At 38.2% G+C, this 23,737-nt stretch overlaps 1 protein-coding gene across 1 annotated transcript; it reads left to right on the plus strand.

Moving 5' to 3' along the window:
- The first annotated feature begins 576 nt into the window (after positions 1–576).
- On the plus strand, positions 577–20,064 carry SF3B1 (splicing factor 3b subunit 1). Its single transcript, XM_031058745.1, has 25 exons — positions 577–626; positions 2,477–2,669; positions 4,441–4,542; positions 5,216–5,330; positions 7,163–7,242; positions 8,390–8,557; positions 8,710–8,944; positions 9,710–9,922; positions 10,322–10,443; positions 11,057–11,254; positions 11,346–11,447; positions 12,744–12,923; positions 13,374–13,460; positions 13,588–13,858; positions 14,106–14,251; positions 14,339–14,485; positions 14,607–14,732; positions 15,131–15,352; positions 15,597–15,779; positions 15,872–15,983; positions 16,071–16,191; positions 16,465–16,596; positions 17,457–17,729; positions 18,211–18,427; positions 19,438–20,064. Exons 1-25 carry the CDS (start codon positions 577–579, stop codon positions 19,594–19,596), a joined length of 3,954 nt encoding a protein of 1,317 aa, XP_030914605.1. The 3' UTR covers positions 19,597–20,064.
- The last annotated feature ends 3,673 nt before the right edge of the window (positions 20,065–23,737 follow it).

Consider the following 23,737-nt stretch of genomic DNA (forward strand, 5'->3'; position numbering starts at 1 on the left):
TCTTTGGAAATAAGGGAAACAGTGGGATTTTACCTTCACATCACCCACTCGGTGCTGGTAGGGTTGTCCTTGATAGAGATGGAACCTCCAGAGATTCCCTTCCACCCCAGTACTGCAGTGCACCAGGCTGCAGAAGGAATCAGGAGCTTCATCTGCTCTCTGGGAGAAACAGAAATAACTAAAAAATCTGTGGAGAAGGTAATTGAGTTTCATTGGCTCTATAGCTGTGCCACAGGATGATTGCTCAGAAGTGGAATACCTTAAGAGGACCCTGTAAGCACCTCTGAAGGCAGGCAGAGGCCTCTGAGGGCAAGAGAAAGATCCCTAATTTGGAAGTAGTTTCTTTCTGCTGCTTCACGGAACTAACACATTGGAAAACAATGTATTCCAAGTTCAGGACTCACAGGAATCCCCTGGGCTGTGCAGGATTTTCCAGGGAGCAGGATGTACCCACAGGCTGGAGTCAGGAGGTGCTCATGCCAGCAGGATAAGGCTTTTGTGAGCTTTCAGCTTCTCACGAGTCTGTAACACAGAGGTGACTGAAGTTATTCTGCTCTAGAAAGCTGCAGAAGTTCAATGGAAGCCCTGAAGTGGCTGGAGCAAGATTCTCCTTATAAGCCTTTAGGGTATGTCTTCTGTGTGTGGGACTCATTAAATGAGTTTAGAAACACATTTCTGCTGGGTTTCCTCACTAGACTAGTGCAGGAATTGCTGATTTGCTGCCAGGTTTGCTGTGCTTCACATGAAGTCAGTGCTCCTTTCTGACTAAGTGAACTCTTAGTTCTGCTGTTTTCACTCGTAGCTATATGGCAAAGATTTGTCTGGTAAAACTCTGTTGAGTTGCCCCTCTAGAGAATATGCTTTTGTACAGGAATCATAATTTGGCTTACTGTGTGTTTGTGGTTGGTTGTTGTTGTTTGTTGGTTTTTTTTTTTTTGGTTAGTGGCAGTCTGCGATAAGAAAAGGACCCAGCTGTGACGTGCAGCTTGGTTTGCAGTGTTGACATTTTAAACTTTTAAACAAAGCAATTCTGATCCAATAATTTGCATGATAATGCTAATAATCTTAGCTTAGAAAAAAGTATTCTTATTTTTTGTCAGATTCCTAACAGGCGTTGCATAACATTGTGTAGTCTTTTGCAAGGTGGCTTGATGGTAAAAACGTGTCATATTTATTCATCCTGAAAAGAGGAGTGAGCAATAGTAGTAAACAATTATTGAATACTCAGGATTCAAGATTATTTGTGAACAAGATTTCATGTAGCTTTTCTGTAAATTGACAAATTTCCTTTAAGTTAAGGTAGCACTTCAGGTGGGAGAGGGTGAATCCCAGAATGATTCATGTTGAAAGGATCTTTTGTAGTCCAATCACAATGTAATGCAATTCTTCCTCGCAGACATGATCCTTCACATTCCTGCAGCCATAGAATGCAACTCTTGGGGGTTTTCTTGGTCATTAAAGTAATTGTTTGATCTAGTAAAATTTACATTGTATGAATAATTGTCTTTCCATATCTATTAATTCAAAATTGACATGAAAACAATAATAATTTTTACACAGCTGTGCCTCAATATACCTATGGTTGCATTTGTTGAAGATAGTTGGATTACTGCAATTTTTTTTAATCTTGCATTACAACAGATGGGAGGAAGGCATGGTTTAATTTTGTTCCTTGTTTTTTTGGATTAAGAAGTTAATGTTCTTTCTGAAAGTACTGAATTTCTAGGGTCAAAGATGGCCACCAGAGTTGATTAGAGTCAGATCCTGATACAGTACAACAATGACAAAGTTCCCATTTGTCCCATTTGAAGAGTGTTTTGTTATCCAGAAGAATAACAGTCTTCAAAGATGGTGGTGCAGGCAGGAATAATGATGAGTAAATAACATTTGAGCTTTGAAAGTGAAAAGAGAGTCCCTAAGTTTTGGGGTTTTTTATTAACTTGTTACCCAGTGGCATATTAGAGTTGGGGTTTTTATTTACTTATTCAAAGATAGTATAGCTTTGCAATATGTTGTGAAACAAATACGGTGTTGTTTTATTAAATCTCAGTTTTGAGAACCTGTGCAGTAATTCTTTTGAACAGAGTTGTTTAAATTAGCAAAATTGGTGATAACATTGTGAAAGGCTTTTTTTAATGAAAGAATGACATTTGTTGTGAAAGGGTTTTGTTAGTGTAGTGTTGAGAAATACTGGTGTGGTGTAAATTAGCTTCTCTGCTACCTCTGTCAGAAGATGAGATATGGTAACAGTGAGTTAAATAGTTTGCTTTAAGCCATATGATTAAAGTACTCTGTGCTGGATCATATTAAAACATGAGGAGAAGCTTTTTATGAGTACCAGCTTCTGAATTATGATTTTGTAGTTTTGTGTGTCATATATGTTTATTTCTTTAATGATAATCTTTCCGGTTGGGCAAAAAACTGTTTGCTGTACATAGTAACATGACTACTGTATTTTGTATGTTTGTGTAACAAGACTTTGTGTGTTTGTCTTTACCCTAGATATTGAAGCACAGATTCGAGAAATTCAAGGAAAAAAGCCTGCTCTTGATGAAGCACAAGGAGTAGGCCTTGATTCCACAGGATATTATGATCAAGAAATTTATGGTGGCAGTGACAGCAGATTTGCTGGATATGTCACTTCTATTGCAGCTACTGAATTGGAAGATGTAAGTGATTTTATTTATTTTGTTTGTTTCGGACCTGCAGCGTAACTATTCAGAATTTATTTTGAGTAACTTTTAGTAGCAGTTGCTTGAAATAGAACCAATTTTCATTAAAACCATAGTGGACCAAGTTATGTCTTATGTGGGAAGCACATAAGCATGAAATCATTTGGGTTGGAAGGCTTTAAGATAATCTTGTTCTAGCCGTTTTGCCATGGGCAGGGACACCTTTCACTGGACCAGGTTGCTTAAAGCAACTTAGGTCACCCTAAAGCCCTCTCTTCCCTGGACTGAACAAACGCAATTCTCTCGCCTTTCCTCAAAAGAGAAGTGCTCCATTTCTCTCATCTCTTGGTGGCCTCCTCTGGACTCACTCCACCAGGTCCCTGTCCTTCCTGTGCTGGCCCCAGAGCTGATGCAGGGTTCCTGGTGGGATCTCAGAGCAGAGGGGCAGAATCCCCTGCCTTGCTCTGCTGCCCACGGGGCTCTGGATGCAGCCCAGGGCACGTTTGGCTTTCTGGGCTGGGAGTGCCCATGGCTGGGTCATGGCCAGCCTGCCCTCCACCAGCTCTCCCCAAGTCCTCCTTATCAGGGTTGCAGTTCTAGGTCTGGCTTGTACTTAATGAATTTTGCTTTGAGAGCCTTATAGGCCCAAGCAGAAGGCAAAAAGTTGTGGCCTGGTACTTGATGTTAGCCTTGGCTGGAATAGTTAACTTTGTTCTGTTACTGCTGCCAGGATTACAAATGACAGCAAAAAATTTAATAAAACTTCAGCCAGCAAACTGTAGTGACTGTTTTAAGATTCCCGGTTCAGATTTCAGAGCAGTTTTTAAGAATTGGCTTTTTCACTGTGTTGTGTTTTCTGTATCCTGCTTGTAAGATTACCTTCTGTTAATTTCTAATGTTAAACATTGGACCATATTTCCCATTGCAGGAATCATCAGATCTATAGGCCTTATCATAAGTACAGAGACGACTGCATCATACACTGAGAGAATTCTATTTCTAAGAATGAGGAAGATGTTTAGTTTAATACTAGTTGATACATGAGGTGGTTTTTTAGTGATGTACTTGTGTCATCTGCAGACTTCTAAGATTGCCTTATTAAAAATTTCCATTGCTCTGGGGCTCACTGAAAAAGTTCTATAGTTATATGAGCAGTTTTTCTTTTGGGTTGCTGTAAATAATTGAATAGCAACTGACTACTGATATGAAGGAATAGCAAAGGCAAGTGCTTGTTATTGCCATTGTGATTGAGTAAGTATAACTAAACTAACATGAATCTATCTCTGAATTTTTCGCTGTTTCTGAAGCCTTTTTAGAGGGTTATTAAGTCTTGTTCCATATATATATATATATATATATATATAGCTGACTTGTATGAAAAATAGTTTGAATATCTCTGCACCAGTTCTCACACACCAACTAGGGAACTAGTTAGGTTCTAATGGTAACTAGTTAGTTCTAATGGTGCTAACTAACAGTAGTGCTGATATGAAATACAGACTTTTTGTCTAATTAGTGTAGATAGCATACTTGGTTAAATGTACCATATTGAAGATTACTTGAGCCTTCTTAGTGATAAGAGCAGGTTTATCTGATTCACCAGTTTGAGAATTATAAGAAAAGCTATATGAGAAAGCTTGCTAAAATTCTGAATTAGCTATTCTACTTGTCCATTTTCATCTTTTCTATGACCACAGCATGTTTATTTGGTGTTAGTTTATCTAAGTATAATACCAGCATGACCAACTCACCATGTCTTTACTGACAGGATGATGATGACTACCCTTCCACAAGTCTGCTTGGCCAGAAGAAGCCAGGATACCATGCTCCAGTGGCATTGCTTAATGACATACCACAATCTACTGAACAGGTACGTCTTCATTGAAGGCACAGTAAAATACTTTTGTAAGCACTGAGCAAAAGAAGTGGTAATAACAGGTTTTGTTTGCTGGAAATAAAAGATGTATGTAAAGAGCTGTGCTTTTTAAATGTTGCTGCAAGCTTGTTAAATTCCACTGGGTGATAAAGATTGGCCCTTGTGCATGTAAAGCCAACATGAATATAGAAACTAAACTATCAAAATTTTTAAAAATTGAAATCTCATACTTTGTTAAAGAAAAATAACTGGGAAACTTAATATCATTTATACTTCCTGTTTTTTAAGGAAAATGTAATCACCTAAGTTTTGCATTCCTGGCGTATTTTTCTGTAAAATTTAAAAGCACAAGAAGTAGCATTAAGTTACCCTGCAAAAAGAAGGGGAAAGGTCAACAACATGAAATGCTTTGGTAACAAGTGAATAAACTCTTAAAATACCAAATTTTTATGAGAAATTATTTCATAAGAAGTTCTGTGTTTAAAAAAACTGAAATTCTAGTTATGGAAGTCAAATTTAAACTAATATAGTGTTTTGACATACCCTGCATAGTTGAAGCAAAAAATAATTCAAGTCTTTTTAATAATACTTAAAATGCATACAGTACCTGACACTTTTCATATTAGTCTTCATAAATCTGTGACTAACAGGCTCTCTTGGTTTTTAGTATGATCCTTTTGCAGAACACCGTCCTCAAAAGATTGCAGATCGGGAAGATGAGTACAAAAAGCACAGGCGGATGATGATAATTTCCCCTGAGCGTCTTGATCCTTTTGCAGATGGTAATTTATTTTGGCTTTTCTATACCCTGTATGAAATTTTTGTCTTTAATTGTCTTTAGCCCTTTGATTTCTGTTGGCATGCTTATAAACTTAGTTTTGTTTTAAACATCCCCTTTTCATAGAGATTTGGTTGAAAATTTAGATGCCATATTCTTCATCTTTATAATACGAGTTTTCTTTCCAGGTAGAAGGACAAGAAACTTGTCAATGAGCCATTGCCATAGAAACACAAAGGGTTAAAGGTTTCTCTTTTCATTTCGTTTTGGGTTGTGCGTTGTACTTTGAACAACTTGTGTATTGAGTGCTCAGATTCATTCAGTACCTTGATAGTTTTCATTCCAAGTTATAGACTTACAGGGTTACTGCTTTTGAAATGCTAGTAGAGCACCTAATTCTTACCATCCTATGTAAATTTTAGGTGGTATAGCTAAAAAAAGCAAAAGCATATATAAGACTTTGATACTATTAATAGTTCAAGTCTGTTCTGATAATTTTAGAATGCAAGTCAGGAGAAGGGGTGTTAGTGGGTCTGAAATTTTCTTCAGGTGAGTGAGTTTCACGTGTGGCAATAAGGTGCCTGTTGGCTTAAAATTAGTAGCTATTTTGCAGGTTTTACAAATGAGAATTTCAGCCTGCATGAATTAGTAGGGATATGAATTATTTTACTTGCTTAATTGTAATTGATATAAACATGTATTGTCAGAATTCACAGGCCCATACTAACTGTCCTTAATTTCTTTCCTACAGCAGTACTGCTATATGCCAGTCCTGTCTGCATTCTTAAGGGTGCAGTTCAACACATCCTGTGTAGATTATGGTGAAAAAGTATTCCAAAGGAAAGTCCTATCAAAGCTAGTGTCAGAAAGACACAGCCAATTGGGCAGTGATCTTCAGCATAGAAATGTTTAAGAAGTTTATTTTTCCCTAAAGTATAATAGCTATACCACTTGTATAGCAAATCTGCACATTTTTCTTAAAGAAAAGTGTTTTTCTTGACAAGTCTCATTTCTATAAAGTTGGGCTTCTTTTAATGTATTTAAAAACTCAGTTAATGCAAGATACAGAGCATAAAAGAACATATGGTGTACAAAACCCATTACCTGTGAGTATTGTTGTGGTGGTGTATGTACTGTATTGCATTCAGATCCCAATCACAAGTGTCCCTTGAGAAGAGAAGAGGGGGAAAGTGTCATCAAACAGTATTTTGGGGTTTTTAATTTTGTTTTATTTTTATTTTTAATGAAGCCCTGTTACAATATGACACTAGAAGGTCTGTGAGACATGTCCAGATTTGTCAAACTTGTAAATGGGTCTTTATGATAAAACAATTTAAACATTACTTAGGTATGCAATAGTTATTTATAGTCAGATAACAAGTAGGATTTAACAGCTTACACAAGGTAATGTTTTGATTATAAATATCTTTCCAAAGTGTTACTAATGGTAAAGAGATAATTTTCTAGGCTTCTATTCTGCTGCTTGAAGTCAGAACTGCTGATGGAGACAAAGGCACGAAAGTGTACGTATTCCGGATTAGCAACCCAGGAACCCATCACTTCTGAAGACTCTTAACTGTGTTGTCATTTTATCATTTTTATCGGCTTTAAAATATTTGTTTGAAACTGCAGTAGTTATGTTTGTGTTCAAACAGGTTAAATTGATCAGCAAACTGAATAAACGTAAGATACATGTAATTTAAAAAATTTTCAATCAAAAAGTAAAATTAAATGATCATGGAATAATATAATACTAGAGCAGGACAGTAGAAGTCCATAGTTTCTGCTTATCCTGTACTCATTGTGCTCCATTCCTGTTGCTGTTCTCTTCTGCAGGAGGGAAGACTCCAGACCCTAAAATGAATGCCAGAACATACATGGATGTTATGCGTGAACAGCATTTAACAAAAGAAGAGGTGCGTGGAGGGGAGGGTTTTCCACTTAGGACTGAGTTTCATGTTACAACCTTTGAAAGCACGTTACAAAAGTGGGAGTGTAAATTCTCTTGACTTTGTCTTGACTTAAAAGCCCCTTTCTTTGGAAAATCGCATTCTTCATATGTTGAAAGTCAGTAGAATGTAAAAAACATCAAAAAACATCTGTTCTATGTAATAGTAAAGCAATGCAGGGAAAAATAGTCTCAATACATTTTAATCTGGATTTTTTAAAATAGAACTTGGACTTTCTCTTGTTCATTATCTTTGAGAGGAGGAGAGAAAAATCTAACTGAGAATTACTCAGTGTGAGAGATGTTTGTTTTTGTGAGCTCTATGTATATAGGAAGACAGGGAGGTTTTAAAAGGCTTTTGATGAAGTACCTACAACAGTACTGCAGTACTGAGATCAGGTATAAGATTGGCATTCGGTTTTAAATATTAAAAAAAAAGGAGAAAAACCAAAAACATGCTTTAAATTTTATTTTAATAGTTAAAAAGATATTGGTAATATAAACAGATTTCTTGTCTAATACCTACAGTACCATCTTGCTAATTGGAACAAGACCTTGTAGTTCCAGTGACGTCTAACATTGATTTGTTTTATCCTAAGTGAGGAATTCTTCCCTAATTTTGGCAGTCTTACTGCTTATGGATCCACTGATAAGTGCAAAACAGTCTCTGTTAGTGTGCTGTTTCAGCAGTATCATCTCAGGATTTAAAATAAGAATTTCAGGGCTTTTTTATGTCATGGGATGTAGCCCCTGTGAACATATTTTCTAAGTCATCCATCTAGTTTACTGAAGTGATACTTATTTGAAACAGGTGGGTAATGGTCTTAAGGCATGTACCTATCGGTGACAGAAACTGGCATCTTTAACAATTCTCTGTGCATTTGCTGTAAGAATGGCTTTTACTGAAAAATTAATTTAAAAATAGCCCCTCAAACACAGCTGCTCTGGCACTATAGAAGAATTTGAAAAAAAGAGTGGCCTTGAAATGAAAGCAGTGGCTAATTGCAGGTTATTTGAGCAAAACCTCAAAAAAAAGCATAAAAAGATATTGAAAAGCTCTTTTAAAGGTATAATTTGAAGAGTTCTTACGTTTTTGTTTTTGTGCTCTTTAACAGAGGGAAATTAGGCAACAACTAGCTGAAAAAGCTAAAGCTGGAGAGCTTAAAGTCGTCAATGGAGCCGCTTCTCAGCCACCTTCAAAACGCAAACGGCGTTGGGATCAGACAGCTGATCAGACTCCTGGTGCTACACCTAAGAAATTGTCCAGTTGGGATCAAGCAGAGGTAATGACCTAGTGCTTATCAGCTGTCTACAGAAGGCGTTATCAGTGTTCATCCTCTTGAGTGTCAGAAGTTTCTAATTGTACTTAAGAACAACTATCAGTGTTTTATTGCACAGGATGAGATACTGACACTTTTGGTTTTGTCTCGTGCAGACTCCTGGGCACACCCCATCTCTGCGATGGGATGAAACCCCAGGCCGTGCAAAGGGAAGCGAAACTCCAGGTGCCACCCCAGGCTCCAAGATCTGGGATCCAACTCCCAGCCATACCCCAGCAGGAGCTGCAACGCCCGGCCGGGACACACCTGGGCACGCAACGCCGGGCCATGGAGGGGCCACTTCCAGTGCGCGCAAAAATCGATGGGACGAAACCCCCAAAACAGAAAGAGGTATTTATGGCAAACTGGGAGGTGCATCATAAGTTTTGAATGGTTAATTGTGCTGGGTTTTTTCACCTTGAATAAACAGTGAGTTCAGAATCCAGGCAAAAAGTAATTATATTCTGACATCTAGTGGTTGATGTGGGGAGTTGTTCTTGTCTTGAGTTCTGAGCATCGGGTTCTGCCTGTGCCTAAGCGGCACCCATGAAAGTATTTCGGCTCAAAAATGGAACCATAGTTTCGTCATACCTAATGACTGCTGCAGGTTGGGTTTTTAAAGTATAAAGAACACAGTAAAAAAAGCACACGTTGAATTACTTTTCATAATATGTTTGTGTATGTTGTTTTTTAATTGTTATGGGGTTTTTTAAGAGGTTGTTATTAAAACAAGTTAGAGAAGCATCTCACCTCCCTAATTTGAATTTGACTCTGGTGTCAGAGAACAGTGAAACACTTGTTACCTAATGCTTTTATGAAGGGAGTACGTGGAGTACTTTGTTCAATTCCTAGAATATCTGAGTAGATCTTGTTTTTTTAGAATCTTTTTGTGCTAAGGTTCAGCAAGATGATGACACTTTCTTTTTTCATAAAACAAAGTTCTCTGTTGGATGTTTTTAGTATAAAGACTGGGTTTTTTCAATAGTCAGCAAAGTAGTCTTTACTTTTAGCCTACTGTTTGTTAATTTGATACTGAAAATGGATTTGAATATTGATAGTATAGTTGGAGTATGTACTGTTCAGCTTTCTGAGAAGATTGGGTTTGTTTTTCCTTAGATACTCCGGGCCATGGCAGTGGCTGGGCTGAGACACCTCGTACAGACAGAGGTGGTGACTCCATTGGTGAGACACCGACCCCAGGAGCGAGCAAAAGGAAGTCCCGCTGGGATGAAACACCTGCGAGCCAGATGGGTGGCAGCACTCCTGTTCTGACACCTGGCAAAACACCCATTGGAACCCCAGCTATGAACATGGCAACCCCTACACCAGGTAAGCTCAGTCCCTTGTCCAAGGCTTCTCTTTGTGTTGTGGGAATGAAGAATTTCCTTTTGTATTGTATTTTGAGACAGATTTCTGCCCAGCATGCTCTCCTGCCTCTATGAAAGCAGTCAGTGTATGCTCAGTCACTATTTTTGTGGCAATGCCCACAGCAACTCATTTCTGGAGAGGAATTGAGACTAATGTTACTTATCTGTTGCTGTTCAGTTTAGTTGGTAAAAAAAATGATAAAAGGCTCTGTAAAAAGTTTGATATCTTATTTGGCTACAGAGTTCAGGTGCTGTGGAGACTTTGAGTCAAGAGAGCATTTAAAAGTTAAGTAAACAAGTCTTCTGCTTCTGCATACAAAAGGATTTTTTTTTAATACTTTTTTTTAAAATTTGAATATAGGTCACATCATGAGCATGACTCCTGAACAGCTGCAGGCTTGGCGCTGGGAGAGGGAAATTGATGAGAGAAACAGACCGCTTTCTGATGAGGAATTGGATGCTATGTTTCCTGAAGGATATAAGGTAATTAATCTGGATTAAAATAACAGCAGACCATGATGAAGTTTTTTTCCTACCAGGGATTACTGTTTTTCTCCTCCAGAAGTAGAATGTTTCACATTAAGTATTGATTGTACACACTTGTTTGACTTGATTTATTGTAAATCCCTTAGAAAGGGGGATCTAAAGGTGATCTCACAGGCAAATCACTACTGTGCTTTTCAGTGCTGGAAATGCCTGTCAAGGCCAGAAATGTACTCTGTATGGACTGATAGAAACTGTTAGCCCAGATGTAGACAAACATGGAAGAGGGTCACAAATCCTGAGACAACAAGAATACTGTGTTGATTCAGTTATTGAAGTACTTCTTTAATCCTTGGAGACTTCACAGTTTATTATCCCAGCTCTCAGCAATGGGAGTGAGCTTTCTTCTGAAACGTTGGCAGTGCAGGATAAGTGCAAATACAAGCTCTCAGGGTGAGTTTGTATTGCTGGGAACATGGGATCTGTTGTATGCAATAACACACAAATGCCCAAACAAATAAAGTGAAAGCTACAACTTCAAGCAATGTTTTGTATTTGATGGCTTCTTCTTTTCATATCTGTTTCAGTTAAAATGAATTTTGTTCTTTTTCAGGTTCTCCCACCCCCAGCTGGTTACGTGCCCATCCGTACCCCTGCTCGGAAGCTCACAGCGACTCCCACGCCCCTGGGGGGTATGACAGGGTTCCACATGCAGACAGAGGACCGCACCATGAAGAGTGTGAATGACCAGCCATCGGGCAACCTGCCATTCCTGAAACCAGATGATATCCAGTACTTCGACAAGCTGCTGGTAAAGGAGATTTCACTCATGCTGATTGAACTTCACTGGTTTCTTTTGATTATGTAGCAATGCCCATTTATTTGTCTGGAATTATTTGTAGGTTGATGTTGATGAATCGACTCTGAGTCCTGAGGAACAGAAGGAGAGAAAAATAATGAAATTACTTCTGAAAATAAAGAATGGCACACCTCCCATGCGAAAGGTAAGATGAATTGTCAGATACATTTATGTAATCTCATTTTTCAAAAATTGGTGTTAATTTTCAGGTTTAGCTTTAGTTGTCCATGGGATTGTCTTGAAGATAATTTCCTAAGCTTTGCTGTGTATTGTGATTTAAACCCAACTGTTAACTAAGCCACACACAGCTATTTGCTTCTTCCCTTGCTTCCCTTAGTAGGATGAAGGAAAGAATCAGAAGAGTAAAAGTGAGAAAACTTGTGCACTGAGATAACAAGAAATAATAGTAAATGAAAATAACAGAAAAAAAAAAAGAAATTAACCCTAAGGAAACAAGTGATGCAGATGGAAAACAGTTGTTCACCACCAACCAAGGGATGCCTAGGCAGTCCCCTAGCAGTGACTCTTGGCCAGCTTTCCACCTGGCTTGTATGCTGTGCCTGGTGCCATATGATGTAGAGCATCCCTTTGGGCAGTTTGGACCAGCTGTCCTGGCTGTGTCCCCTCCCAGTTTCTTGTGCCAATCCGCCTTCTCAGTGGTAGGGTGGGGTCAGAGGGAGAAAAGGCCCTGACTCTGTGTAAGCCCTGCTTGGCAGTAACTGAACATCCCTGTGTTATCAGCACTGTTTCCAGCACAAATCCAGAACACAGCCCCGTACTAGGGGCTGTAGAGAAAATCAACTCATTTTCAGCCAGAACAGCACACTGTTTAGTGCTTTTGTTCTTCCTCTTCTATATCTGTGTGGCTTTTTGTTATTCAGTATAATTTAATACTGCTGCTCTTTCAACAGTAGTGTCAGTCACTAGATGGTGTAATCCTTGTATAATTTTTTGGTTTTTTACAATTATGAGAAACTGGATTTATAGTGTGTTTTGCTTACATGGCTTTGTAACTTTCTGGATTTTTGCTTCTTTCACTTGAATTAGCTACTTAGTGTAGCTCTTATTTAAGCTTTGATCTTAAGCACTAGGCAGCATAATAGCAGTCTTTTCTGCAAATGCTCTAAACTGACCAAGCCCCAAGCTGCCTGGATGCAAACAAGGGCTGTGAAGCCATTTTCCAAGGGGAGCCAGTATCAGCTCAGAAGTATGCTTCTCTTGAAAACTGAACACCTGGGCACTAACAGCACAGTGTTTGTCACCACACATTTGTGTTTTAACAGATCAGCATAAAATTGCTTGAAATAGTTTTGTGGTGGTTGGGGCAAGTATTGGGAAGCCTGTGGATGTATCAGTTACATTTTAACTTGGTTGTACCCGTTTTATGATTGTTCAGTGTCATTTCCTTAGTTTAACTGGCAGGTTTTTTGGTTTTGTTCAGGCTGCGTTGCGGCAAATTACCGATAAAGCTCGGGAATTTGGAGCAGGGCCGCTGTTCAATCAGATCCTGCCTCTGCTGATGTCACCAACACTCGAAGATCAGGAGCGGCACTTACTTGTCAAAGTCATCGACAGAATTCTATACAAATTGGATGACTTGGTCCGACCATATGTACACAAGGTCTGTTGCAGTTTGCTATTTCATGTCTGATTTGCATTTTGCTATTTCATCTCAGATTTGTATTTTCTGCATTTTCTATGCATATGAGAAGAGGATGATACCACTTTTTTAAAACATATTTCACTTTCATGTTTCTTAAACCAAACTTTAAAGTTTATATAGTGTGATTGGAGTGTAGGCTGTACAGTATTGAGGCATGATGTAAATATGATATATGCATATTTGGAGGTGGGAGGGACCTTATCTGATCTAGGTAGTGTCTCCAGGCTACATGCTTTAGAGACTTAAGAACTATAAAAAACAATGCAATAGATTTAATTTTTTCTGATCATTTTAAGGCTTTAAGCTTGAATTAATGGAATCATCTCTGTTTCATGGACAATTAATAGTGCTAGAAATACTATAGTAGGTATTGATAAAAGGAAATATTAATTTGTTTATCTTTTTTAGATCCTTGTCGTCATTGAACCACTGCTGATTGATGAAGACTACTATGCTAGAGTGGAAGGCAGAGAAATTATTTCAAACTTGGCTAAGGTAAAACACCATCCTTAATTAAAGCACTGAGTTAGCTTACATATAGCTGCATGTTTATAGGCATGGCAGAACAATTAGCTGTGCCGTTCATAAATCCAACTGCTTTGTTTTGTGTTTTGTCCTGCAGGCTGCAGGTTTGGCAACAATGATCTCCACAATGCGACCTGATATCGATAACATGGATGAGTATGTCAGAAATACAACAGCTCGAGCCTTTGCTGTTGTTGCATCTGCTCTGGGCATTCCTTCTCTGTTACCCTTCCTGAAAGCTGTCTGTAAAAGCAAAAAATCCTGGCAGGCCAGGCACACTGGCATCAAGATTGTACAGCAGATTGCTATTCTTATGGGTTGTGCTATCCTGCCTCATCTCAGGAGCTTGGTTGAAATTATTGAGCATGGTAAGTTCTGCTTTCCCAAAGTATTTTTGCCCACTTTATATAGTTTTCATACCTCAGTAAGGCACAGTGACAGTAAGGTCCTGGTTTTGTTGTTCCTATGACACCAAGAAACATTTCAGTTGACTCTGAAAGGTGAATAAAGATGAATAATGGTTCAGTATTCCTCTTTACACTGCTGCTCTATTTTTGCTAATTTGAACTTAAGACACAAGTACAAGAGGTGGTACTAAGCCTTGATCTCTTGCAGGGCTGGTGGATGAGCAGCAGAAGGTTCGCACCATCAGTGCTTTGGCCATTGCTGCTTTGGCCGAGGCAGCCACTCCCTATGGTATTGAGTCCTTTGACTCTGTCCTGAAGCCCTTGTGGAAGGGTATACGTCAACACAGAGGAAAGGTAAATCTAAAATACTTTCTTTAGTTTGAACTGAAATGGATGTGTTCCTGCTGTAACTTATTAGAAACATATTTTGCATTTAAATAGGGTTTGGCCGCATTCTTGAAGGCGATTGGTTACCTGATCCCACTCATGGATGCTGAGTATGCAAACTACTACACCAGAGAAGTCATGCTGATTCTTATCAGAGAGTTCCAGTCTCCTGATGAAGAGATGAAAAAAATTGTGTTGAAGGTATGTCACAGTGATAGTTTTGCATTGATACTGAATATGTATAAAAAAAAATCCAAAAAAAAGCAAAAATAACCCACACCCTACACCAGATTAAAAACGTTGGATTTTTATTTCCTGTCAGGTGGTAAAGCAGTGTTGTGGTACAGATGGTGTTGAAGCAAACTACATTAAAACAGAAATCTTGCCACCCTTCTTCAAACATTTCTGGCAGCACAGAATGGCACTGGACAGAAGAAATTACAGACAGGTATTTTTGGTCTTTTTTAGCTGGGAAATCATTTACAATAGAATAAAATGAGAATGTTCATTCAGGCTAAATACTTACTTTTGTCTGTGTCCTGAAACTTGATTTTTGTTTTTACTAGCAATTTAGAAGTTGTGTAGCTAAGATTTTTCAGGTTCTTAGGAGGTTATCATGACATTTTACATCTGTGAAATGTCCTAATCACTTGCAGAGTGGGGTGATTCACCTAATTTATGTTCTTAAAAACACTAGATGATTTCTAAAGCTAAAACTAGTTTTTTGTAGCGGACTTAATATGTTTCTTCAGAGTAGGGAAATTATTTTCAAGATGTAGAAAGTAGATTTTAACTACTTTTAAGCATAATTTTAATGCTTGCTTATTTAGCATTTCTGTATTTCAGTTGGTTGATACAACTGTGGAGCTGGCAAATAAAGTTGGAGCAGCAGAAATTATTTCTAGAATTGTGGATGATCTGAAAGATGAGGCTGAGCAGTACAGAAAGATGGTCATGGAAACAATTGAGAAGATAATGGGAAATCTGGGAGCAGCAGACATTGATCACAAACTGGAAGAACAGCTCATAGATGGTATTTTGTACGCCTTCCAGGAACAGACAACAGAGGTAAGGCCTAGGATTGCAGTATTCCATTCACTGGAATTGTAAGCCACCTCACTGTTATACAGAAATGTGTGCTTCTGAGTTAGATTTTTAGAATCCCTTTTTAGATGTCAGTGCTCTAATCAATGAAATACAGAAGCAATCTCTGGAATGTTAGTTTTTTAAAAGCAATTTTAGATTATGGCAACTTTAGGTAAAATGCAGTGTTGCTGTTTGTCTGATTTTCCTTTATTGTTTTTTCCCTCAGGATTCTGTGATGCTGAATGGTTTTGGCACAGTGGTTAATGCTCTAGGCAAAAGGGTGAAACCCTACTTGCCACAGATCTGTGGTACAGTTTTGTGGCGTTTGAACAACAAATCAGCCAAAGTCAGGCAGCAGGCTGCTGACCTGATCTCTCGTACTGCAGTTGTCATGAAGACTTGTCAAGAGGTATGGACTTGTCTTCCAGATTTGCTCTAGCAGCTCATAGTAATGAGAGGGGAGGGGAAAATGACCTTCTAACTCTTTTTACTTGCTTGTAGGAAAAACTGATGGGACACTTGGGTGTTGTTTTGTATGAGTACCTGGGTGAAGAATATCCTGAAGTACTGGGCAGCATACTTGGAGCGCTTAAGGCCATTGTGAATGTTATAGGTATGTTTTTGTCTTGATTACTTGTCTGTTCAAGAACAAAGTAGAAAAACCACTGTAAAATTAAATGTGCCTCTTTGCATTCAATAGGTATGCACAAGATGACGCCACCAATCAAAGACCTGCTGCCACGGTTGACACCTATTTTGAAGAACAGACATGAGAAAGTACAGGAAAATTGTATTGATCTTGTTGGGCGTATTGCAGACAGGTAAGCTGAGTAATGTTAAAATATCTAACCTTCTTTGTGGGCAATTACTGTAGCAGAAGCTCAGCTTTGGCTTCTGGGTATTTGTTGTCATATCTCTTGATATTTCTGAAGTTGTGCCTAAAACTAAAATATTTAGCAGACACACTGTTGAATTACCTAATAAAGGAAATGCTTAAGCTTAGCTCTGTGGATAGCAAATGGTGCTACAGTTCGTGGCTTTATTTAAAAACCTCTTGCATCACTGAAGAGGTAACTCACTTTATTCTCTTTCAGAGGTGCAGAGTATGTTTCTGCAAGAGAATGGATGAGGATCTGCTTTGAGCTGCTTGAGTTATTAAAAGCTCACAAGAAAGCTATCAGAAGAGCCACAGTGAACACTTTTGGTTATATTGCAAAAGCTATTGGGTAAGTTGGTTTAATGCTTGTCCACTTCTTCACACAGTTACCAAATATAGTGATGATTGTTAGTTTTCTGGTGGGAAATACTCAAACTTCTCTACATTTTATATGTGCAGACATGGTTTTACTAATTTTGAAAAATAAGTCATGTATTCTTGATTAATATAGGACATTGCACTTCTGAACAAAATTTGTGGACTAATAAGATTAGAGTCTTATTTGGGAGTAAGAGCTGTTGTCTCATGAATCACTGTCATGTGCTTTCAGACCCTCTTTGTATTGTTTCATAAACTCTCCTTTAAATAATTTATCTTCTCTTTTTTCTTTCCCTCCCCCCCACCAAATCACTAGTTTTATCGATTCTTAAAGGTTTGTTTCCACTAAGGTCATACTACAAGTCAGCACATTCTAGAATGAGGCATGGTTTCCACCTTTATGTGTTTTCTATAAGAGACTGATGACTGACTGAATGCAGATAGAGCAAGCAGCCAGGAGTGCTGTAACTCTTCTCCATGCAGGACATAACCTATCTCTGTCAATACTTGCTTTTATACAAGTCTGTAATTTCCTCTGGGATCAGAGTAATAGTGGGGAGTCTCTGCTACCCTCCAGAGTTCACAAGAGGAAGAACAGAGGGCAGGGAAAACACTGAATCTAGACAAAATAAAAAATGTTGCTATGAAAATAAATCCTTTAGCTGTTCTAGAGTTTAGTGTTTCATGTTTAGCATTCAGTTTGTTTCCTAGTTCTCTAAATTTTTTATGGGGGCTAAACCATGTTTCTCTGCCACTTCTTTAAAGCTTAACTAATTTGATCCAAATCCTCACTGAATCTATTGACATGGATGTCCATGTTGTTTCTTCCAGACCTCACGATGTATTGGCCACACTGCTGAACAACTTGAAAGTACAGGAAAGGCAGAACAGAGTATGTACTACAGTAGCAATTGCTATTGTGGCTGAAACATGCTCACCTTTCACAGTGCTGCCTGCGCTCATGAATGAATACAGAGTTCCAGAACTGAATGTCCAGAATGGTGTGTTAAAATCTCTTTCTTTCCTTTTTGAATACATTGGAGAGATGGGAAAAGATTACATTTATGCTGTTACACCATTGCTTGAAGATGCTCTAATGGACAGGTGAGTGCACTTTTTCTGTGGTACAGTTACCCATAGTCACATTTTTAAGTATATACTTAATTGTTAATGATAGCAAATATGCATATTGTCCTTGTTTGCTGAAGGCTTTAAGTGACCAGCATAATTTTGAAGCTATTATTTGCAAACAATTTGGATTATATATGCTCCAATTTTACTAATAATTCTGAAGATTTAAATTATAAAAGCATCTTCAGTGAGTCAAGACTTCTTCCATTAAAACTGCTTTTGATAATTTCTATTGTTGATACTTCTGTGGAATTGGAGTGCATTAATTTGTCAGAAAACTCACATCTTTTTTCACTTTACTTATTTTTTTATACTCTGCCTCTTGCTGTCACTAAGTATGGCTTGAAAGTGTTTTTAGTGCTTTCAAAAAAATGTTACTGAAAAGAAACAGTATGCTTGTCCAGTCATGTTGCTTCTAAGTCTCATTTATTAATACCCATTGTTCTCTTTGCAGGGATCTGGTACACAGACAAACAGCCAGTGCTGTGGTGCAGCACATGTCCCTTGGTGTTTATGGGTTTGGCTGTGAAGATTCTCTTAATCACTTGTTAAATTATGTGTGGCCCAACGTGTTTGAAACCTCTCCTCACGTCATCCAGGCAGTTATGGGCGCTCTGGAGGGCCTCAGAGTGGCGATTGGGCCCTGCAGGATGTTACAGTACTGCTTACAGGTATGGTCTGTGTGCTGGGGCAGCAGAGAGCAACTGTCAGGCAGGACTTCTCTGCAGGAGACAAAAATGTTAACTGTAGGTGATTTCCAACAAAGGAAAAGCTGGCTTTTTGTCTCCAAAGTATTATTTAAACAGGATATTCTGTGCCAGAATATCCAGACTTGAATAGTGGAAATAGACAGTAAACAGAAGGTTTGTTATAGGGAGATATCTATAGGCGGTAAACAGAGGGTTTGATATAGGGAGATATCTGATTACATCACAGAGCTTGTGTAGAAAGAGCAGGTAACTTAGAATATCAATTGACTAAAATAGCTTGGCACTTTGATTTCCAAACTAGAAGCATCTCACAAGTTTTGAGGATGTGAACTAATGACTGGGGAGTAAATTAGCTGTGGGAGGGGTTATGAGTGAGATAAATAAATGAGAGGATGAAATTAATAGTAGTGATTTGTCGTTAGCCAAGGAAGAGTGAGATGTTTACAAGAGTGCAGTACTATAAACAGTGCTTTGAATAGACTTGGTACTGCTAGAGCAACACTGGGCAGTTCAGCTTCTGTAATTGTGCATGGGGTGGTGAAATCTGAAGGCTCCTTTTCTGTGTAATTCTGTGTCACAGCACGTGACTGTGGCTGTGCTGGCTATGGAATTAAAACTCACCTAACAGGTGGGGAGCAAGGATTAAAGTCATGCAGGTCCGTGTAGAGAAGGTGTGACAGCATTTTAGTAATAATTTGCAGATAGGAAACTTCAGACTTTTGCAGTGTGGGGACTTCAGCATGAAGATACATCAGTAGGAAGGTGAAAGTCTCTTGCAGTGTATATTCCTGCAAGTACTGTTTGTATATTGTTAGTATTGTATATTGTTAGTACATAGACATGTTTTTTCTTAGAGCTTGTAGGTTCTGTCCATTTATTAAATGCTTGTTTTGCAACAAAACAATTAAATTCAATAAAGGAACATTGGAACTGCAAGCTTTTATTACATTTTGTTCTGTTCTGTTTTCTAGGGTTTGTTTCACCCTGCCAGAAAAGTCAGAGATGTTTATTGGAAGATCTACAATTCAATCTACATCGGCTCACAGGATGCTCTGATAGCACATTATCCAAGAATCTATAATGATGAAAAGAACACCTATATTCGTTATGAACTTGATTACATCTTATAATCTTCTTGTTCAGTTGTTTGTGTTTAATGCACAGCTGTTGTTCAGTTAAATGCTTCGGATTTCATGATGTAAAATTTTAAAATTTTGGAGATCAGTGTAGAGCTGGTCAGAGGCAGAGCTAGGTATCCAGTAGCATGATTTTTTAAATATGTCCTTGTTTTTTGATGTTAAACAGTTAAAGCCAGTAGTGACCAACAAAACAGTAATTACAAAGTACTGGAGGGATTTTGTTTTGGATCCATCTTTATGAAGATTTAGATTTCATTCCTTGTGTTTAAAGGGGAAGTTTATTTGAGAAATAAACATTTGTGTATAAAAACTAATTTGTGTGTGGTTTTTGGACAGAGGGGCTTGTAAAATAAGTCCCTTTGGATTAAGTATTTGTTTATGTAATGAATAGATGGTATAAAACATTTTAACCCTTTTTGTCATCCACTAGCTTTTGAATAAATAAGAAAAATGTACCAACTGTAGTTAATGTGTGTATTTTTGTTATGCAATAATGTAGCTGTAGCCTGGCTGATGGTTGTAGTAGTATCAGTTTATTTTTGTGGAAAAGTATTTAATTTCTTGTTACTGCTTCATATGCAGTATCCTGGTGGACATGGCTTGTTAAATTTTCAGAAGTTAGCAGTTTTATTGTAAATTGCATTTGTAAAATCAGTTGTGAAAATTATGCGTCTTGATATATTTATAGGCTGTGCTGTAATTCAATTAAAGAGCTAGGAAAGTTAAGTCCCCAGCGCCTCAGATGAGGCAGTTTCTAAGAAAAGCATTCTATTTTCTCATTTGCTTTTTTGCCTTTTGTGTGTGTACTACAAAAAAAAAAAGGTTTTGCTATCAGTAAAGCACCTAAAATCCAAGGATAAATGATTTTGGTAGTAGTGTACATTATACCATGTTTGTAAGGTAACAGGAGGCAGTAGCTGGCTGTCAGACACCTTATTCTGTGAGTCCTTGACTTCAGTGATTCATTTCCATCTTACCAAGTTCAGGGCAGTGGTGTTACCTGACTTGTCTCTGTTTTACATTAATGTGAGAGCCTTTAACTGTTTAGCATATAGGAAAATTTGACCCTACCTTTAAGGTCTAATTTTTTGTTAGGGGTTTGGGATGGCACAAAAGCAACTTGGGGCCCTTTTGTTAATAAAGGTACTACTGCTACTTAGGAAAGGGGAAAAGTGCCTTTTCAACAGTGAGTTCTGTTCTAAAACTTAGGTAAAAACCAGCTGCAACTTGTTGAAGTCTTTATGGCTGAACTGTTTCCTCTGACAATAAGGTGCATTCTAGTCTATTTCTAGTGCTTTGTCACTGAATAGTATTGTTTGTATTACAGATAGCCTGCCATCTTCCTTGCCTCAGAAGTTCTGCAAGACAGAACCAAGCAAGTGCCAGTAGAGAGGGAGAAGGGCTGGAAAAAAACACTGAGTTTTGAGAGATGAGCCAAAAGAGAGTTCTGAAACAGGTAGGAATAGATGATTGCTCCTGACTTCTAGATATGCTTCAGCAAATTCATTATTCTTGGAAATAAGAAGTGAAATTGTAAAAATTTTCTCAAAGCAGAAAGCAACTTCAAATTGTTACCATTTTTGTATTTTTAAAGCTCATCACTTTTAAATCTCAAATACTTCTAAATCTTTTTGAGGGAGATGCAATGTTTCCCTTGTTTCCTCAGGAAGACAGAAAAGGGAAGAACTGTGTGATGAAACAATTGTACTTGGGAGAGCAAAACATCCAAACATGAACATCAGAGTTTTATGTATCTGGTAAGAAATCAGGTTTGAAGTGGTAGTATTTAAGTGCAGTTCTTGATATGCAGTCATCAGGAAGCATTTTTATCCTTGAGACTTTATGGATCTGTGGAACTCTTACTTAAAGAGGCCATCTCTGGATCATAGATTGATGGGATTTTCTGGGAGCCTACAGCAGCTTGTAAAGGATTTTGCTTTTGTTGTTTAGCAAGCACATTGAGTTTTATTCAGCACAGGAAGATTAAGGAGGAAATTTGGGGGCAATAAATAACTACCTAGATATGAGATCTGTCCATGTAGACAAACGTTTATTTTCCAGTACAAACTAAAGTCATTAATGAATGGGAAAGTTTTACTCTGAGGTTGTGGCTGGTGCTCACCTGCAGGCTTCTGGTTCTGGACAGCAAAGAGCAAGGAGTTTAAATGAATGGAAGGATTTGGATTGCTACTGTTCAAATTCCTTTAATGGATAATTAAATGTGCCATTGATGTAGAAAAACAGGCTAAGTGAACAAAACATCAGCTGTTTTTGCTACTTGTTTATAAAATGGGAGACATGCTATGGCTTGGCAATTGAGCAGTTAACCTAGTCACAGAATTAGTGTGATATTTGATACATACAAATAACGAGCAGACAATCTCTCAGCTTCCTTAACTAGGTTTTCTTTTAAAGGGAACCAAATTCCTTTCCAGTTGTCTTCTAACCCCCTTTCTGGATTTACATAGAGCTCCTAGCTTTCTCAGTGAATTGCAAAAGAAGCTCTATGGACAGAAGCTTCACAGACAGTTGATCATCCTGAACATCTCATCCAGCATGCAGAAGGAGGTGAAGGCACCTATTAAAACAAAAAGGTATGTGATTTTTTGTTTTAATCTATTTTTAAAAATTAATTACGATTATGCATTTAGGTAGGGGCAGTGAATTAGGAGAATGTAAGCCATACTTCTTTGGGCTCTTCCTAGTCTAGAATATTATATATATTATATTTTACCACTTAATGTGGGTTCTGATTTCATCAAATGTTTTTCATTTGTCCTTTTTAATGGAAAAAAGGATGGATTGGTTGTATAAACCTACACTTCCATACAGTCTAAACTTCTTTGGCTAGCAGTTATCCTTTAAGGTATGCTAATCTTAAAAGTTTGGGAAATTTTTTTTGGTTTGTCCGAGCTTCTTTCTGAGAGCAGCTGAAGATAAGGATCTAAAGTTTCCTCAATTTTATGTTTGGTTTTAGTTGCATTTTATTGCTTACATTTCGATGTCTTCTGATCTAATTTCGCACACATGCACCTCCTTTGCTGCCCATGTTGTGATTCAGCAATGTGTTGTACCCATTTTGCTTGTACCTCAGTTATCCATGGATCTCTCTAACCTGCATCTCCCACCTCATTTGCTGCCCTGAAAGCTGCACTCTTACCCCTGTGTCAGACTTCCTTTCACCTTGGCCTGTCTTGGCACAGTAGCAGTAGTGGCAGTGAGAGCACTGAAGAGAAATCCTCCTGCCCTCCCGTTTGCCCTTGTAACTGCAGCAGTTCCTGGATGTGTGGAGAATCACTCACTGCCGGAAAAGTCTCACTCTGATTCTGCTCCTCATGCTGGGCCAGGTCCAGGGGGTCTGGAAAAACAGCTGCCAAATTCTAATTGTTTTGGAAAATACTAGGGAGTGCAGTGTGCAAATATAGTCTGGTCTTTCTTGCCCAGCCTGAGCTCTTCCTCTGCCAAGCAAAGTGGAGATGGAGCCTGTTCAGTGGCTTTTTACATTATACTTCTTGATCTTACAGTGAAATCATTTTAGGACTCAGATTGAATTTGTCACAGTGTTCTATCCAGACAAGGAAACGGGATGCCAGGTTACTGAAGTGCTGCATTTTCTGTGAAGGTCTTTTCTGTGTACCTCCAGAGGGAACGCTGCAAAGCTTATTTCCAGGCACAGCAGAACTTCCAACCTGAGCTGCTGCTCGAGGCAGAGTTAAGAAGTTCAGATTCATAAATAAAGGTATGCAAGTAACCCTGAAAGTATTTTGCAGGTTGTTGTTACAGACATAAGGTCAAGTTTAATTCACCTTTTCTCAGAGATACTGAGATGGCTTAAGGAATGGCAGTTGTTTTCACAAGAACAGGATTTTAATGCCTAGAATAAAGTTTTGAGATTTTTTGAGAGAATTTCAAAGAATTATGCAGCCAAGTATGAATGTGATCATTTTAAGGTAATATTGCATGTAAGAGTCCTCAGATTTTAGCCAGCCTCCCAATATTTTGTTCTTGTCAACGAAGTAATTCCACTCTGAAAAATGGTTGATTGCGAAGTAGCTTCTGACATGTTACAAAAGAGCTTGGAGCTTGGTATGGTTGTAATAATGTTCATAACAATAAATGCTAGGAATCATTA

Source organism: Geospiza fortis, unplaced genomic scaffold (genome assembly GCF_000277835.1).
Source record: "Geospiza fortis unplaced genomic scaffold, GeoFor_1.0 scaffold112, whole genome shotgun sequence".
Classification (NCBI taxonomy): domain Eukaryota; kingdom Metazoa; phylum Chordata; class Aves; order Passeriformes; family Thraupidae; genus Geospiza; species Geospiza fortis.

Excerpts from the sequence above, each read along its gene's own strand:
- SF3B1 (XM_031058745.1), top strand. The coding sequence starts at position 577 with ATGGAAGCCCTGAAGTGGCTGGAGCAAGATTCTCCTTATAAGCCTTTA. Across the intron at positions 15,353-15,596 it reads TCCAGGAACAGACAACAGAG|GATTCTGTGATGCTGAATGG; the intron begins GTAAGGCCTAGG and ends TTTTTCCCTCAG. Across the intron at positions 15,780-15,871 it reads TCATGAAGACTTGTCAAGAG|GAAAAACTGATGGGACACTT; the intron begins GTATGGACTTGT and ends ACTTGCTTGTAG.